Source organism: Plodia interpunctella, chromosome 11 (genome assembly GCF_027563975.2).
Source record: "Plodia interpunctella isolate USDA-ARS_2022_Savannah chromosome 11, ilPloInte3.2, whole genome shotgun sequence".
Lineage (NCBI taxonomy): Eukaryota > Metazoa > Arthropoda > Insecta > Lepidoptera > Pyralidae > Plodia > Plodia interpunctella.
In genome coordinates this window covers 1,383,595-1,400,263 of record NC_071304.1, presented here as the reverse complement: position 1 = coordinate 1,400,263, position 16,669 = coordinate 1,383,595, and the positions used below count along the sequence as shown (strand labels likewise).

At 35.6% G+C, this 16,669-nt stretch overlaps 1 protein-coding gene across 1 annotated transcript in view; it reads left to right on the top strand.

Annotated features, from left to right (window-relative positions):
- LOC128673858 (guanylate cyclase 32E-like) overlaps positions 1-16,669 on the top strand; it is an 85,927-nt gene that overhangs the window by 52,109 nt on the left and 17,149 nt on the right. The window contains exons 11-16 of the mRNA XM_053752011.1: positions 1,214-1,351; positions 3,308-3,486; positions 5,021-5,102; positions 10,321-10,458; positions 13,285-13,462; positions 13,932-14,051. Of these exons, the coding sequence (XP_053607986.1) occupies positions 1,214-1,351; positions 3,308-3,486; positions 5,021-5,102; positions 10,321-10,458; positions 13,285-13,462; positions 13,932-14,051 (835 nt within the window). The remainder of the gene's footprint in view (positions 1-1,213; positions 1,352-3,307; positions 3,487-5,020; positions 5,103-10,320; positions 10,459-13,284; positions 13,463-13,931; positions 14,052-16,669) is intronic.

The following is a 16,669-nucleotide window of genomic DNA, read 5'->3' as shown; positions in this document are numbered from 1 at the left end:
TTTCTTGGAATTATTAATGGAGTGGTTTGCCATTGCCTTCTCCACTTCACACGCAAGTTACTAATCAACCAGTGTGCAGGTTTCCTCACGATGTTTTCCTTCACCGGAAGTATGTGGTGGTCTATGAAAAATACTATATATGAGTCAGATTGGTATACAAACTCATGTGGCACGAGTAGGATTCGAACCTGGGATCTTTCGATCCACAGGCGGGCGTCTTAACCATTACACCACCACCGCTTCTTGATTCGTAATTTTGATTGCGCATAATTAAATGTCTAGGTATTGTATATTTTACGCTTTGATATTAGGCGTGTATATAATATACGGTACGCACTGAATTAAGTACTTATTTGTTGTAAATCCTCTTGTATATCTATTGTGATTTATTCATAACAGAAATAGGAAGAAGGAGATAAATCTCCTTTATTATAATATCTCCTTTATAATAGGAATATTTTATTTTTGAGCCATGTCTATATACCTACCTATTATATAGGTATATAGCCATGTTCGGTGTAAGGAAACCATTGGGTTTTTACTTATTTGATAACCGTTATGAGCGAAATATCTATACAGTCGGCATATAGATACTTTTATACTCAAAGCAATGGAAAATTATTTCCCTCAAGGGTAACAGATCAATCTGTTTATATTTTTATAAAGCGTTTTTGAAATATACTTTCATTTCAAGGGAAAGCCTCGTGGGGATCGATTGAATTTAATTTCAATGCCACGAAATAAAATTTGTCTATGTTGAAAATGCAAAAGTCATAAATCTTCAAGCTATCACAGATAAGTATTATATTCGTAGTAAAGCCTTTAGTTATAGAATAGGAACAATAATTAACATGTTCACGCAATTGCATGAACTAGTGTAACAGACACGCGGTTTTAATTATTTCTAGAATTATAGAAATCTATGCATACTACATAAATCCTAATTAATTTAATCCTAACTAATATTATAAATGTGAAAGTAAGTTTGAATGTTTGTTACCTCTTCACGCTCTAAATACTCAACCAATATTCTTGAAATGTTGCAAACATACAGTTTGAAGTACGGAGGAGGACATAAGGTACCTTTCAACCCGGAATAATAACTGATCCCGGCCGCGGGCAGAAGCTAGTATAATATATAATTTGACGTGAAAAAGTGCCGGTCAAATTTTTGTGTAAATAATTGACTTTACTAAGTATAATTTACACACAGGTGAACATGGATAGCGCAGGAGACGCTGAAGGCAACTTCACAGTGATCGGACTGGTAGCAGACCCAACAACACTCAGTGGGTGGAGCGCGCAGCCTGTGGCTACCTTCAGATATACCAACTCTTCGGATCTTCTACCAGTAAGACTTCACTCTTTAAAGTCATGTCGGAGATTTAGACGAAATACGACTTGACGAAGTACGCCTTATTGAAGGCAAAACATGGTATGACTACTCAACAATAACTAATGTAAATTATATGTTTTACAAATAAATAAATAATTGACTGGTTCACGACTTAGGGTGCGTTGAATACGTCAACTTTGTACTTAGTCAATATCAACATGTTAACTCAATGGTGGCAGGTTATAGTTAACGTCAAAGTTGACTGGTGCAACTTTATTTTTTCTTTTCTATTATTTTTTTTTTCAGATTGGTACAAAAATCGTTTTAGTCGGCTTTTTGATTCCAACATTTAGAGTGAAAATCCAAGGTTTTTTTGTGAACCTTATCCTTAAAGCCAGATTTATGATTCCGACCAACATTTCACGATTCAAGACAGATTCCTCACTTGCACAGATAATATACACCCACTGAAATGGAGAACGAATCGTCTCTCCTTCTCTCTCATGTATGCATTTTTCCGGTTACCCCGTCACATATGAAGATAAATAAAATAAAAATATACAAACGAACTAGAGTGGTCCAAGTATAGGGCGGAATCACACGCTACAAATGAATGTGCACTCGTTTCATGCTATATACAGATTGCAAGAAAATCAGTTGGAAAATTATTACGAAATTGAATATTGAGTCGGCCCGAGAGTATAAATAAATAAATATTAGGACAAATTACACAGATTGAGCTAGCCCCAAAGTAAGTTCGAGACTTGTGTTATGGGATACTAACTCAACGATACCATATTTTATAACAAATACATATATAGATAAACATCCAAGACCCGGGCCAATCAGAAAAAGATCGTTTTCCATCATGATCCGACCGGGGATCGAACCCGGGACCTCTCGGTTCAGTGGCAAGAACTTTACCACTGCGCCACCGAGGTCGTCAAGATCCTTACTGTAACGTAGGCAATAAATACTCTTTTTTATATTGTGCTATTTGCTTTTGTATCTATTTAAATGTTTGTCTGTGACAAAGGTTTTTTTTGAAACCCTTTTCTTCATTATGCATGTAAGAGTCGTTTTGGCGATAAGATTCGTTTTGTAATCACAAAAGTTTTGCGTGTAACCCGAAGTTGTGTCTGTTACATAATGAATACATTGTCCAACTATTTGAAGAACAAAAGACTTGTTTACTTGTAACCACAGCTTGTTACATGATATATAAAACTCTTCTGTTACTGAGTGACTGTATGACTGACTGACTGACTGACTGACTGACTTACAGGCAATGTACAGCCGAAACTACTGGGCGTAGGAAGCTGAAATTTGGCATGTAGGTTCCCTGGGGAGTGTAGCTGTAGGTGAGCACAAAGAGAGAATCTTTTCAAATTCGGCCCCGAAGCGGGTGAAAAAGGTGAAAAAAATTTATATGAAAGTTCGACAACGTTGAAGTTAGTGACTTGGATTTTGGTTGTTTACAACAAGTTGATGAATCCATTTTTAAGATTATTTTTGAAAATTAACCCTCAACGTCTTCCAAAAGGGGTGAAAGATTGTAAGGAACTTAATAAAAATTTCAAAATAAAAAGCTGAAAATTGGTGAAAAAACATACACTTTCATAATTTTTCTTAAAGAATGACCGAGATTTTACTATGAAATTCACGCGGGCGAAGCCACGGGCAAAAGCTAGTTTTAGATAAAATTGAAAACAAGTAAACTTGATTCGCGTTTTCCTGTTGGCTTTTGCGGCATTAACCAAAAATAAGCTTAAAAATTGTTAAGTCTTGGCTGTGGTTTTACGATCGGCCGCCTGCCTGACTTCAACCTTCTTTGGGAATGCTGTTGTTGCCTATCAGCTGTCAAGGCTATTTATCCCTGACCAGACCAGGTTAGTTATTACCACACTCGAATAGAAGAAAAATTGTAAAATATTATTTGAACGAGGTATCTTTAATAGTTTATCATTTCAGGAGCTGGTCGGCGGAAGCAATATACCTTGGATAGGGGGAAAGCCGCCTGTTGCCGAGCCCCCCTGTGGGTTCAACGGGGCCAAATGCTCCATACCCCACGACCCTGGACTCTTGTCAGCGGTTGCAGCAGTCGCTGCCGCAGCGATCCTGGCTGCCACATTGCTGTTCAGACATTACAGGTAATCAAGATGTGCAAGCTTCTCCTGTCTCGCTCTCACGTCGGCGTCGTGGATTGGGTCGGGAGGTTCCCTCTATTGTCATTGAGCTTCGCGATGGCTGACTCTCGCGTCAACTCGTGAACGGGTGCTGCCGGGGGAACTGGTCAGCTCGATCTTTTATTAAAAGTTTTTTTTGTTTGGTTAATTATACATATATATATATAAGTATATATATTTTCCTTTCATCAGCACTTGATCACAATCATAATATGTTTCAGTATACCTTTTGACCATGTACTTTATTGTGTACTTACATGTTATATTACTGATAAAAAAATATACATAAATTTATATTTAAAAAATGGTAAGCCCTTCTGGCATAACAGGGACCAACACTGTTTGAATGAGTTTCTTTCGGCATTTCTTCTCAGCAGTGGTCGTTCCGAAATGCTAGTAGTTTGTAGCTTTGGTAAAACATCATTTAATTTAGATTATGACGTGAAAAAGTGCCTGTGAAGGCCTAATTTCTGAATAAATGATTTGTTTTTGGATTTTGTTTCTCCGCATATTGTCGGGGCTATTCGTATTTGATTCGTGATGGAAGAATCGGCCGGTTAGCGTTACCGACATACTCATCATCATCATATCGAGTGTGTTATTGCTTACACTGGTGTCAGATTTTATTCAAGTCGCCTAAAGTCATCTGACATGACTTTTACGATTACTTACCGCCATCTAATGGCAGGTAGTCGTATACACACATGAGTGAACTAAACTGTCCACCAGTGTGCAGATTTCCTAAAGATGTTTTCCTTCACCGGAGGCAAGTGGTGGTCGATGAAAACTACTATGTATTAGTCAGATTGGTATACAAACTCATATGGCATGAGTGGGATACGAACCTGAGACCTTTCGATCCACAGGCGGCATACTAAATTCAAGTATTTAATGCATCACAAGGGGAAATTCCTGATGCTGCAAAGCTCAGGATCAGCGTAAAAAATGACCTTATTTTTGTTAAGAAAATGGCAGCTGTGATTTTATAACCAGCCGCCTGCTTGACTATTTGGGAATGCGGTTGTTACCTATTGGCTGACAAAGTATCCTATGTTTTGTCCTGTTACATAATCCTGTCCATTTTCCTACTTTTTTTTCTTCACTTTGCCAGTCCGTATCAGACTCAATGTTCTGATGTTATTGACAATATGTTACAGGAAAAATAGACAGTAAAACAAGAATAAATTGTGTGTGGTCGGTAAAATGTATATTTAATCCCTGACGACAGGAAAGAGGGGAGTTATAAGTTTAACGTGTCTGTGTATCTGTATGTTTGTAAGTGGCATTGTAGCAGCCAAACCGCTCAACCGATTTTCACCGAGAATTTTCTTAGCTACGTTTGGAAAACGTGCGTTCGGCCGTTTAAAAATCGTTAACTCTTTTGTGATCATGCCTGATCACATATGCTAGAACAACAATTCTTTGTTCTTCTTCGTCTTCGAAAAGTTTTTGTATTTTGTTTGTTATAATGTATAATAAACAGAGATTTTATTTACAGATATGAACAGAAATTGGCGTCTGTTTTATGGCGGATTGAAGCTAAAGACCTGACGTTTATTTCCGCCTGTACTAATGATAAGGTGAGTCTCACTGTGTGGTGAAAGTGACTTTTTTTGTCTGTCTAAAATCTTGTTGTTTTTAATTTGAAACCAACTTATAATCAAATTTATACATTAATCATGATCCCTATGTAAAAAACCATAATCTCTTATAAAAAAACATTAATTAAGTAAATAATAAATTTAAACTTAATTCAATAAACGTCGTTTCACATTCACAATAAAAATTATGAGTTGACGTACTCTGTGGCCTAAATATTCATCAAGGCGGACTGCTTCACTGGAGGTCCCGGTTTCGATGTCCGGACAGGTCAACATAGAAAATAATATTTTTCAGATTGACCTGGGTTTTGGATGGTTATATATTTACATATTATAAAAAATATACTATAGTTGAGTTAGTATCCCATAACACAAGTCTCGAACTTAATTGGAGGCTAACTGAAGATTCAGTTAGCCTCCAATTAAGTTCGACAAATGTGGACAAATCACACAGATGTGTGATTTGTCCATATTATGTGCATATCAAATTTATTTATTTGTTGAAATCTATTTTTTTATGTAAACAGCAGTTTTATCTTTGTTCAGCCAAAATTTGAATGCTATCTTAATTGACAAACTTTGTGACTGAAATTTATGTCTAAGGCGTAGAATGAAACACCAAACAGAGTTGTACACAAAAAAATATCTCCAGGGAAATTCAGACAAATTGAAGTTCACAAGTAAGGAATAACATGAACGCGCGGGGTCGTTACCATTTCGTCTCATTCTCAAGTCGTCCCACGTAAAATCCTTCTCCTTTTTCCAATTTACATTTACTTAGAACTGATTTCATGACTTAATAAGATAATTATATTTAGGCTAGCGACCTGGGTCGACTTCTCAGAAATATCAGTGAAAATAGCATTAAAATAAAAATAACAATTCAAGTCAACTTTATTTTGTACTATGTAGTCTATTTAAATAAAAAGGATTAATTTTTACATTGCATAATTAATTGAGCTCAATAAAAAATAATTTATTGCCTAATTAAAATACCGAAACCCATCTTAAAATTACTACTTATTGTATAATGGTTATAATGGTTTTTATATGTGGATATCCATAGGATGAGTTGAGAGCTAAACTTATTACGCACGTGACAATTTGGGAAAAGATCTTTTTGTGGTACGAGTTGCGAATGAGAGGACTTGGTAACGACTCAAAGTTTGTGCCGACATGTTTTGTGTACAGTCAAGCACGTACGTCAAAATCTTCAAATTATTCCATTTTCGCCGTTATTGCCTGCACTTAGGGTCTATGTAGATCAATTTAAATTGCCCTCGAGTTCAATTTGAGAATAATTTAGTTTCTAGACAGAACATAATTTTGGATTGGGAAATTTTGTTGTAGGAATACTTGGTTTTGTTAAAAGTTTTAATTCCTATGGACCTTAGAGTATTTTGAAGTTATACCATTAGGGCTTTGTAGGTTTTTGCTTAGGTAATTACGTGTACTTGGCTAAGTAGGTACCCACAGTGCTAATGGATGTTTCTCAGAGCGTTTCGAACGCTGTGGTCATCATTTCTTTTAATATCAAGGAGTTTTAAACGCTCGTGAAATTCACCCTACAGCAGGCCTACCATCAACTTTTACAGAACGATTCCAATGCAACTCAGTTCAATTTAGGAACCTAAAATGAATCGCATTCATACAAAAAATTAAGTCGATGGTACGAATTTGCGATGCAGTTCAGTTCAGGTCGTAAAGTGGGTCGCGTTAATAGATGATGGTAGCCCCCCTGTACTATGTAATATATTGAACGGAAGAGCATAGCAATAACATCAAATAAATTTTACACAAATATGCGCAAAGAGATTGTCGTTATGCCTAAATATATTTTTGCTGGTTACCAAGAAAAAAAAACCATTTAGCCAAGAAAATAATATATTCTAAGTAATTGTTTGTGAATATATTCTAAGTAATATTGTAAAGTAGCGACCGTAATCTACCGTCGGACCCACAGCTATGGACCATCTGACCCTAATAAAGTTATATTATTGATACAATTAAATGGAAACCCCAGCGAGAAGAAATTACAAGAAATTATTTTTATACGTATTAGATAGTAACGTTAAAAGATAAGATTCGTGTTTTTGTTTCTTAGTTTTTTTGACGACCTCGGTGGCGCAGTGGTAAAGTGCTTGCCTCTGAACCGAGAGGTCCTGGGTTCGATCCCCGGTCGGGTCATGATAGAAAATGTTTTTTTTTTCGATTGGCCCGGATCTTGGATGTTTATTTATATATGTGTATTTTTTATAAAATATTGTAGTATCCAATGACACAAGCCTCGAACTTACTTTGGGACTAGCTCAATATGTGTGATTTGTCCTAATATTTGTCCTTATTGATTATTATTTGTTTGCAACGAATAAATTGTATTGAATATATTGCATTCAATGCGTTCTTTTAGTTTTGTCCGGTCAAAACTAAAAGAACACGTAAACTATTTATCGTGAAATTCTAGAACGTGAAAGTATGAGGTTTTGTTTTATGTGTTAATCTATACTGAGCTCCGAAGTATTATATGTCGCCGTCATCTGGTTGAATCTCTATATCCCATTCAACGACTTCGCTAAATGACGTTTAGTCAAGACGTCGAACGTTACATTTCGAGTTGCAGTTGTCCTTTAGTCATTCAATTGAATACCGTCATTCAATGAACGAGCTAGTCATTCAATAAAATAGCAATTTTATTGAATGACTAGCTCGCCTTGACTAAACGTCATTTAGCGAAGTCGTTGAATGGGATATAGCCGACTTTGCAATATTCGATTAGAGTCGCAACTAGAAAGTTAACCTTACTTGAAATAAAAATGAATTAATTATAAAATGTCGAAATATTTGGTTATATAAACAAGATTTCGGTTTCCTTTTAACATAATATTACGCTAAAAATAAACTTGAATTTGAAGTGTGGATATATTATTTTTAACGTTCTCGTTGGTAACATAGACTATTATTTAAAAAAAAAACATTTCCATTTTTACGTTATTCACAATATATTGATTTTGACACAGGTCACAATATCCAGAGAGCCTATTCGAATCATTTTTTTAACTTCGCCCGCATTTACTTACATTATTATCAATATCTCGGGAACTAAGCAACGTATCGCGATGTAACCTATACGAGATTTTAAGTCAGACCTTCCGCTATACAACTGTAAAAACGGTGATGCGCGAACAAACATACAGACAGACATAAATTAAAAAATAATATATTTTGGCTTCTATTGATCCCCTAAAAACCTACACCCTACAAATAGCCCACTTACAGTTTTATTATATGTATGTATGTATGTATTATTTACTACCTACTAAGTTCCAGAAAATTGCGCTAGTCTCTGATAAACCCAAATAACAAAGCATGGACAGAGATAATTATAAACATCGACTTATTTAAATTTATTTGTTATTAATCATAGATATAAGAACATTCAATGTAATATTCTTATAATATATCTGTGTTATTAATACAATGTCCCACAATTTTTTAAAATAATGATGCGACGAATATATCCCTATTCGATTTTTACAGATTTTTTTTCATGTTATTATTGACTAGCGGCCCACCCCTGCTTCACATGGGTGCAATATTGTGTATTGAAATAAATTGATAGTAAAACACTAGAAAAACACGCTTTTATAACTGCACGTGAAGAGTGACTACTTGGGTCCCGACTGATGGGAAAAGATCGCAAGGCAAGCCGAAGGTGCGATGGTCCGACGAACTGTCGGCCCTCGATAAGGAATGGCAACAGCTGGCGGGGAATACAAGCGGTTGGAAACAAAGAGGGGAGGCTTTTGCCCAGCAGTGGGCCCTGAGAGCTAAATAAAAAAAAAAATTATGGATCATTCAAGTTGTCTTTATTTCTGGTCTGAAGAGTGTGGTTTTAATTATAATATTTGATTGTAAAAGCGTGTGGCGCTGGAACCTTAGATTTCATTACATAGTTTCTGACATACAGACAGGTCGACCTAATAAAAGCGTGTTAATTAAAAACCAATATCAACATCCGTTCCTTAATTTGTAGTATTTTTTACCCCCGACGCTTAAAGAGGGGGTATTACAAGTTTGACCGCTAAGTGTGTCTGTCTGTGTACTTGGCATAGTAGCTTATCAGCGGATGAACCGATTTGGATAAGGTATTTTTATTTATTTGATAGCTAATTATTACGCATATTCTTAGATATGTTTGATCAAAATCGGTTCAGCCGTTCGAAAGTTGTAGCGAAATGAATATTGAAAGTCGGGGTTTTTTTAATTTGTCTACCAAATAGACTTGTTGTCTACCGAATAGTAACAAATAAAGTTTGTTATCTCTCTATCAAACCAATCTACATATGAAGATTTCTTATCGGGATTTCAGTTAATATCATGTTGTTTTATATTTCTTACTAACTTTGCCCGCGACTTCGCCCGCGTTAATTTTCCGGGATAAAAGGTACCCTATGTCATTCTCCATACATTAAACAAATGCAAAATTTCAAAAAAAAATCTGTTGTTGACAGAGCACGAAGAGGTAACAAACAAACTTACTTTCGAATTTATAGTATTAGTTAGGATATTGCAACGCTGTTAATCTTCTGGATAAATAATATATATTGCAGTAACACTATCCGCCCGTATCAAACGTTTCCAACCAGTATTTTTCTTAGTGAAAGCTGCAAGGGACGTAATTAGAAATCTACTTTATATCCGCAATCTCCTGCAACCTGACAAACTACCCTCCTACGTGAGCGAAAAACATGGATATGATTTACTTGTGGACTTAGTATGTAAACAAATATATTTGTTGCGAGATATAAACTTATTTTATACTCTAAGCTAAGAATTAATTTAGTTTGGTAGTCGGACAACTGAAATGTCGACTATCGTGCGAAGTGAAAAGAAAAAGTTGGAAAGTGAACTTTGAGCTCCGACGCTCTGCGGCAGGGGGAGCAACCGTGAAAACGCTCATATCATCATCATATCAAGTGTGTTATTGCTAACACTGGTGTCAGATCTGACACGACTTTTACGACTACTTACCGCTATCTAGTGGCAGGTAGTCGCATACAAATTAGGAAACTAAACTGTCAACCAGTGTGCCAGGTTTCCTCACGATGTTTTCCTTCACCGGAAGCAAGTGGGCTATGAAAACTACTATACATGAGTCAGATGCGACAATGTTAATTTGAAAATTATTTTGTCACAGAATTCGATACCTCAAGACGTAGAGACGCGCCGGGCACACACCACTATAGCCCTGTACCGGGGGAATATCGTGGCTATCAAGCGACTGCAGAAGAAGAGCATAGACGTCACCAGAGCCATCAAGAAGGAGCTGAAACAGGTGAACTCCTTTTTATCTTACAAGTAGATTTACTTATTAATGAGCCGCTCGTTCGGATCAAACCATAATAACTGTTTAGTTGTTAGCCGCAATTTTTTTACGAAATTGTGAATATTTCAAAAAGGCTTAAGCGATTTTGATGCCCCATGAACTTGGAAATTCTATTGAAAAATGCAACATACCTTTTAATTTTCATCAAAATCAGACCAACGGTTGGAAAGTACAAACATACATACCTATATACATAAAAAAAATGTTTTTTTCCTCCAAGTCGAATTGTAGAAGTAGCCAAAAAGTAGTAGTATGTTAAAAAGTAGGCTATGTCACTCCTGAAGTGTTTAAAATTAATTTGTGTAGGTTGTTGTGCTGTTGACTGTACAACAACAAGAGAGAGATGCCTGTTTCGGGTCCCCAGCTCCATTCATCTAGCCCTCTAGTCATGTCTATAAAACTTTACAACAAACTCCCAAACGCCGTTAAGGATATAGGAGACACAAAATTGTTCCTGCAACATCTTAAAGAAATATTGACTAATCAATGCTATATATAAATACACAATCAATGAATATTTAGAAGACAAATTTACACCGTAAAGGCAAAATATTAATAATATCATTAGCGGTTTTGGGCGCTAAGCTGTGGAGCTCGCTTTCTAAGGATATTAAGAGTGCTCCTTCCTTAAACTCGTTTAAGGACAGACTTCTTAAGTCCTCTCTTGTCACGTCTAACATTTAGGCTATTATATTATGTATTTATATTCGTATGTAAGTATTATTGTGTATTTATAATTGTATGTTATTTCTAATATGTATTTATATCTATTTTATGTATTTTTGTTATTGTTATATATATATTTATGTATTTATTTATTTAGATTTTACTTTTCCTAAGTATATTTATTTATTTTCTTACAATTTATAGTCTTCTGACCAGCCTGCTACTGTATACACGTCCTCTCAACCTATCGCCGGTTGACTGCAAGAGATCCCTACATGGGATAAGTCCGCCGTTGTACAATGTATCTTTCTTGTATTAATTTTGATTAATGTGCTTATTTTCGTGCAATAAAGTTATTACAAACAAACAAACAATATTTTATACTTACAAATTTAACATTTATTAACTTATTGTTAATTATTATGACACATATATCGAAATGAATATAATAATATATCTAAATATAAACATACATAAAGTAAAATAAACACGCGACAACATTTAAAATAAATAATAAAGAACATAAACTTGACGAAAACATATATAGCCCTTCTCCCATTGCAGCGCCCGCCAGGCTCCTTGTAATTGTTACTATTTATTGTAAACAAAGACCTGTATGACATTAAGGAAGCAATAAATGATTTGATTTGATTTGATTTGAGAGTAATGTATGCCGATAGTGTGTAACCGGCATTACATAAAGGTCATGGCGATTCATTGGACGATGTAAAACAGATGGTAAAGTTTTATTGCGTGGCCGATTCCGAGGATTCACGCGTGACCGTCACAGGATTTTCATTTTAACGTAATATGATCTGAACTTTAGTTAGATTGTTTATTGTGTGGCAATTTTGTTTAATACGCTTATATATTACATTTAGGACACGTGTAGGATACGCGTGGCTGAAAATATATCTCGCGCAGTGAATAAAAGTATTGCCATTCAACATGGCAATGGTAATTAAATTGCACGCTGTTATTTACTACTTTTCAATAGCTTTTATAATATTATTTGGGTAATCTTCGGAATGGCTTATCCGATTTTGATAGGATTTTCAGTATAAGGTTAAGAAAGTTATGAACACGACATACCGTAGTTTATATTTTGGAAATTCACCCCTGAAACAAGCGATGCAAGTTTGTAAGAAACTTTTTAATTTTTTAATGTGTCTCACATACATTAAATTATAGATTTACTAGTTTTTTTTTTCGTGCATCCGCTCATAATTTATTGTTGTCAATATCTCAGGTCCTAAGCAATATATCGCGATGAAACCTATATAAGATTTTAGATTAGACCATTCGCTATACAACTGAGGAAACCGCATCAAATTCCATCGAGTAGTTTTTACGTTTAAGCGACAAACATGGCCCATTTACAGTTTTATTATATGTATAGACAGATACATATACAGACTCTCTGACCTTTGAATGACTTAGCACGGGAAATTTTAATATAAATCTGAATAAATGCAAATTTATGTTGCCCCAGACGCCGCCGTCAAAACATATCGACGTAGGTCAAGATCTAAGGTTGTAGACGGTGAACAAATGTACGAAAATCCCTCATTTGTATCAATTTTAGTTTTTTATTTATTTTTACCGACTTTCAAAAAAAAGGAGTTTCGATATTTTTTTTAAATTATCCCTCGTGTAATCTTTTACTACAAGTCGGTTGAAATAAATAAATAACTAAAGCTGGTTTTACTAGTAATCGATAACTCGGAATACAGCTTGACCGATTTGAGAAAATCTCTTTCGAATGCTACCAAGTTGGCGCCCTTAGACACCACGTTAAAATCTGATGATTGAGAAATTGACGGACTTAATGCGGGTTTACTATTTACATCTCACCAATGAGTCGATTCGAAGTGAGACGCAGCGAACCAATCACATAGCGCCATTGTGACGCAACGACAACCACGCTGCAATGTGATTGGTTCCCTGCGTCTCATTTCGAATAGATTCGTGAAATGCAGTAAACCCTCGGATATATTCGACTTTTTAAAGTAAACTTACAGCGATTTTTATACTTACATATAACTCCTACTTCATTATGTATAAGTTCTTATAAGAAGTAACTTATAAGATATTTCTTCCTTCGTGCAGATACGCGAACTCCGCCACGAAAACCTGACGGCTTTCGTGGGAGTTTGCATCGAGAGTGGGTCAGCGTGCATCGTCTCTGCTTACTGCTCCCGCGGGTCCTTGGCAAGAGTCCTGGCAGACCGCGACCTCCATCTTGACGATATGTTCGTCGCTAGCCTCGTCGCTGACCTGCTCAGAGGTTCAGAAGATAGTATAATTTATTGTTTTATCGACGGTCCCCATTTGCTACTCCCGTGGGACTCGCGTAGTATTTGGTGTATCGGGAGCGGGTCAGATTGCATGGTTCCTACTTATTTTTTCATCTCCCAAGTCGTAGCTGGATAATTGATAAGTATATATTATGCCGAAGAACAAAGAACAATAGAAAATTTGTCCTTCGGAACAGATGTGTGTCCAGCAGGACGAAATCAATAATATATAAATAAATATATTGGAACAAATCACATAGATTGCGCTGTCCCCAAAGTAAGTTCGAGTCTTGAATATTAATGTAGTTTTATCGAATTAATTTGCATCTGAAAACTAAGCGAACAAACCCATCGTATTAACGAAAGGCATTTTCGTTGACTATGTTAACTCTAAAAAGAAAAGGCATTTAAAGTGTAAAGTAAAAAGCAATTGAAGTGCAAAGTACCTTTTACCATCAGGTCTCACGTACCTTCACGAGTCGGCGCTAATCTCCCACGGGAACTTGACCTCGAGTAACTGCTTGGTGGACAGTCGATGGGTGCTACAAATCGCTGATTATGGGTTACACAATTTGAAAAGTAAGTACCTTATTGTATGGCGTATGGTTCCCGATCCCCCATGAATATGATTACTACCTCCCGGTGGATGAAAGAGGTGGTTAAGGGATAAAAAAACCTTATCTGCTGAGTGGTAACAAAAGTAACATTCTCAAAGTGCATTGACCGCCACAGGGGATTTTTCAAATTTTTAGTTCCTTTTATAGCCGTGAATGCAAAGAACTTGAGATTACTTGAGATGTGAGTACTTGTTTGTTTGTAATTACTTTATTAATTACGAAATATAAATACATTAAATTAATACAAGAAAGATATACGGACAACGGCGGATTTGTCCCATATTGGAATCTATTTGTGGTTATCAATGTGGAGGCGGATAAAATTGTAGTGAAAGTCTGATCAATTTGTTCTAATTATTTATACTCTTAGGGTGATTTGCACCGTCAAATTTGATGTTGATTTTAACCGCTGACGTTTACATAAAATGTTTAAATGTTGCCTAGTTTGCATTTTTCTTACACACTAAAGTTAACGGTGCAATCCAGCCTTAGAGTTGGTTGCACCCATGTCAACATTGACGTTAACTTACCTGCGGGCCTCGCCGTCGTTTAGATAAAATGAAGGTTAGAGGTTAAAGTTAACGTTAAAGTTGACTGATGCAATCCACCCTTACTACATTTGTGATTTTTCTATTTATCGTTTTATTTTTTTCATTATTAGGTAGGTGCCAGATGAACAAAATTAGATTCTTGTTTTTCACCTCTCATTCAGAAATAATATATAGGTACTATTGACATTTTATTTAAATAAATAACTAAATTATATTTAATTACATATATTTTGAAAAATTACAAAGGCGAACAAAGGAATATTACATAAATTGCTCGAGTCATTTTGAGGATAAAATGATAATGAATAATATTATACCGGAAAATATGAATAGTAATTTACACGAATTGTACTTTTTCTGCGAGGAAATAGGTTGGTGCTTAGGGAAAACTTACTTAAATGTTACCATTTTCAGAGAAATGTACTTATGGCGTTTAGTATTATTGCTGTTATTGTTACGTAGCTGTATTTAATCGTTATGATCGCATTTCAAGTATGTAGGTCAGTGTTCTTGTATTGCAAATCCTTATACTGATCTATACTATTATTATAAAGAGGTAAGCGTTTGTGACTTTGTGAATTTGTATGTTTGAGGCGGGTAATCTCCAAAACTAGCAAATCGATTTAAAAAATTCTTTCACGATTTGAAAGGCACATTATTCGAGATTACTATAGACTATATTTTATCTCAAAATTCTCACGGGAGCGAAGCAACGGGCAACATCTATTCTTAACTAATATTATTACGAAACTAAGTTCGTTGGTATGTTTGTTAATTCTTCACGCTTTGTCTGCTGTACTAAACTCGTTGAAATTTTGCATACGTGTAGTTTAAAGTACGGAGAAAGACATAGGCACCTTTCAACCCGGATTTTCAATCCGTTCTCGTGGGAAATTCACGCGGGCCACGGCCCATACAAAAGTTAGTATAGTATAAATCCAATGACATAACAGCACTAAACTACCCTGAATTCTAACATCGAAATCGAAGGATGATTTATAGAACTAGAAAATGCTGAGTAACATTGTACAGATAAATCATAATATTGACTATAACTGCGTAAATCGAGATTTATGATACTAAATCAAATTAAGTATTTGGTCCCCGTATATACCTTTATTGGTTCGTACACGGGATCTTAAACAGCGTGTTCAAAATGATGTCGTAAGATTTTGTTCCATCCTCCAGTCGTGTGACGCCATATTTTAAATAGTGCAAAAAATCTTAAAATGAGTGAATGAATTAAAAATAAATCTTGTGGCAGTCAACGTGTTGGTCAACAATATGGATTTAGTAACGTAGTACCTACTAATTTCATGGTCAACAACAATTTGATAAAAATGTTTTCTGTTGTCGCCGAAATCGTACCTTTACAAATAGCGACGAACAGCGTTCGCCCGCAGCCGCCCAACTAGGACGCTGGCCATAAATCACTTTACCAGCTGCATAAACATAAACTAGTTGCGGCGTGGGGCTTCGCTCCCGTGGGAGTTTCGGGATAAATAGTACCCTATGTGTTATTCTAGGTTGTATTCTACCCGTGTAGAATAACTTTGCATGAAACAGTAACAAACATACATACATATATACATCCTCACAAACTTGCGCATTTAAAATATTAGTAGGATAATAGGATTATGTAATCTATGGCTAAGATTAATGGAACAACGCATAAACAACAATCCCACGTTCTTAGAATTGCGATCGATGGAGTGAATGGATGAATGGATGAATGAATTTATTAGTGAAAAATGTTTAACTTCGCAGCAACTCAGCGAACTTTACGTTTGAATCACTTCAAATATTTTCGGAATTGGTTGTAAATCTTATCGAATTTCTTATTTAAAATAATTGCCGTTTCTTTCACCCGATTTTATCGGATTTCTTCCTTAGCTATTAAGTGTTGGAGCCCAGGGTTCGCAACCTATTACTACTACCATATTTCGCATTCAGGACATCTCGAAATTTAACATCGCTATGCGTAATATCTATGCTCCTGCCAATCTCTATTATTCAAATAAATATCAGG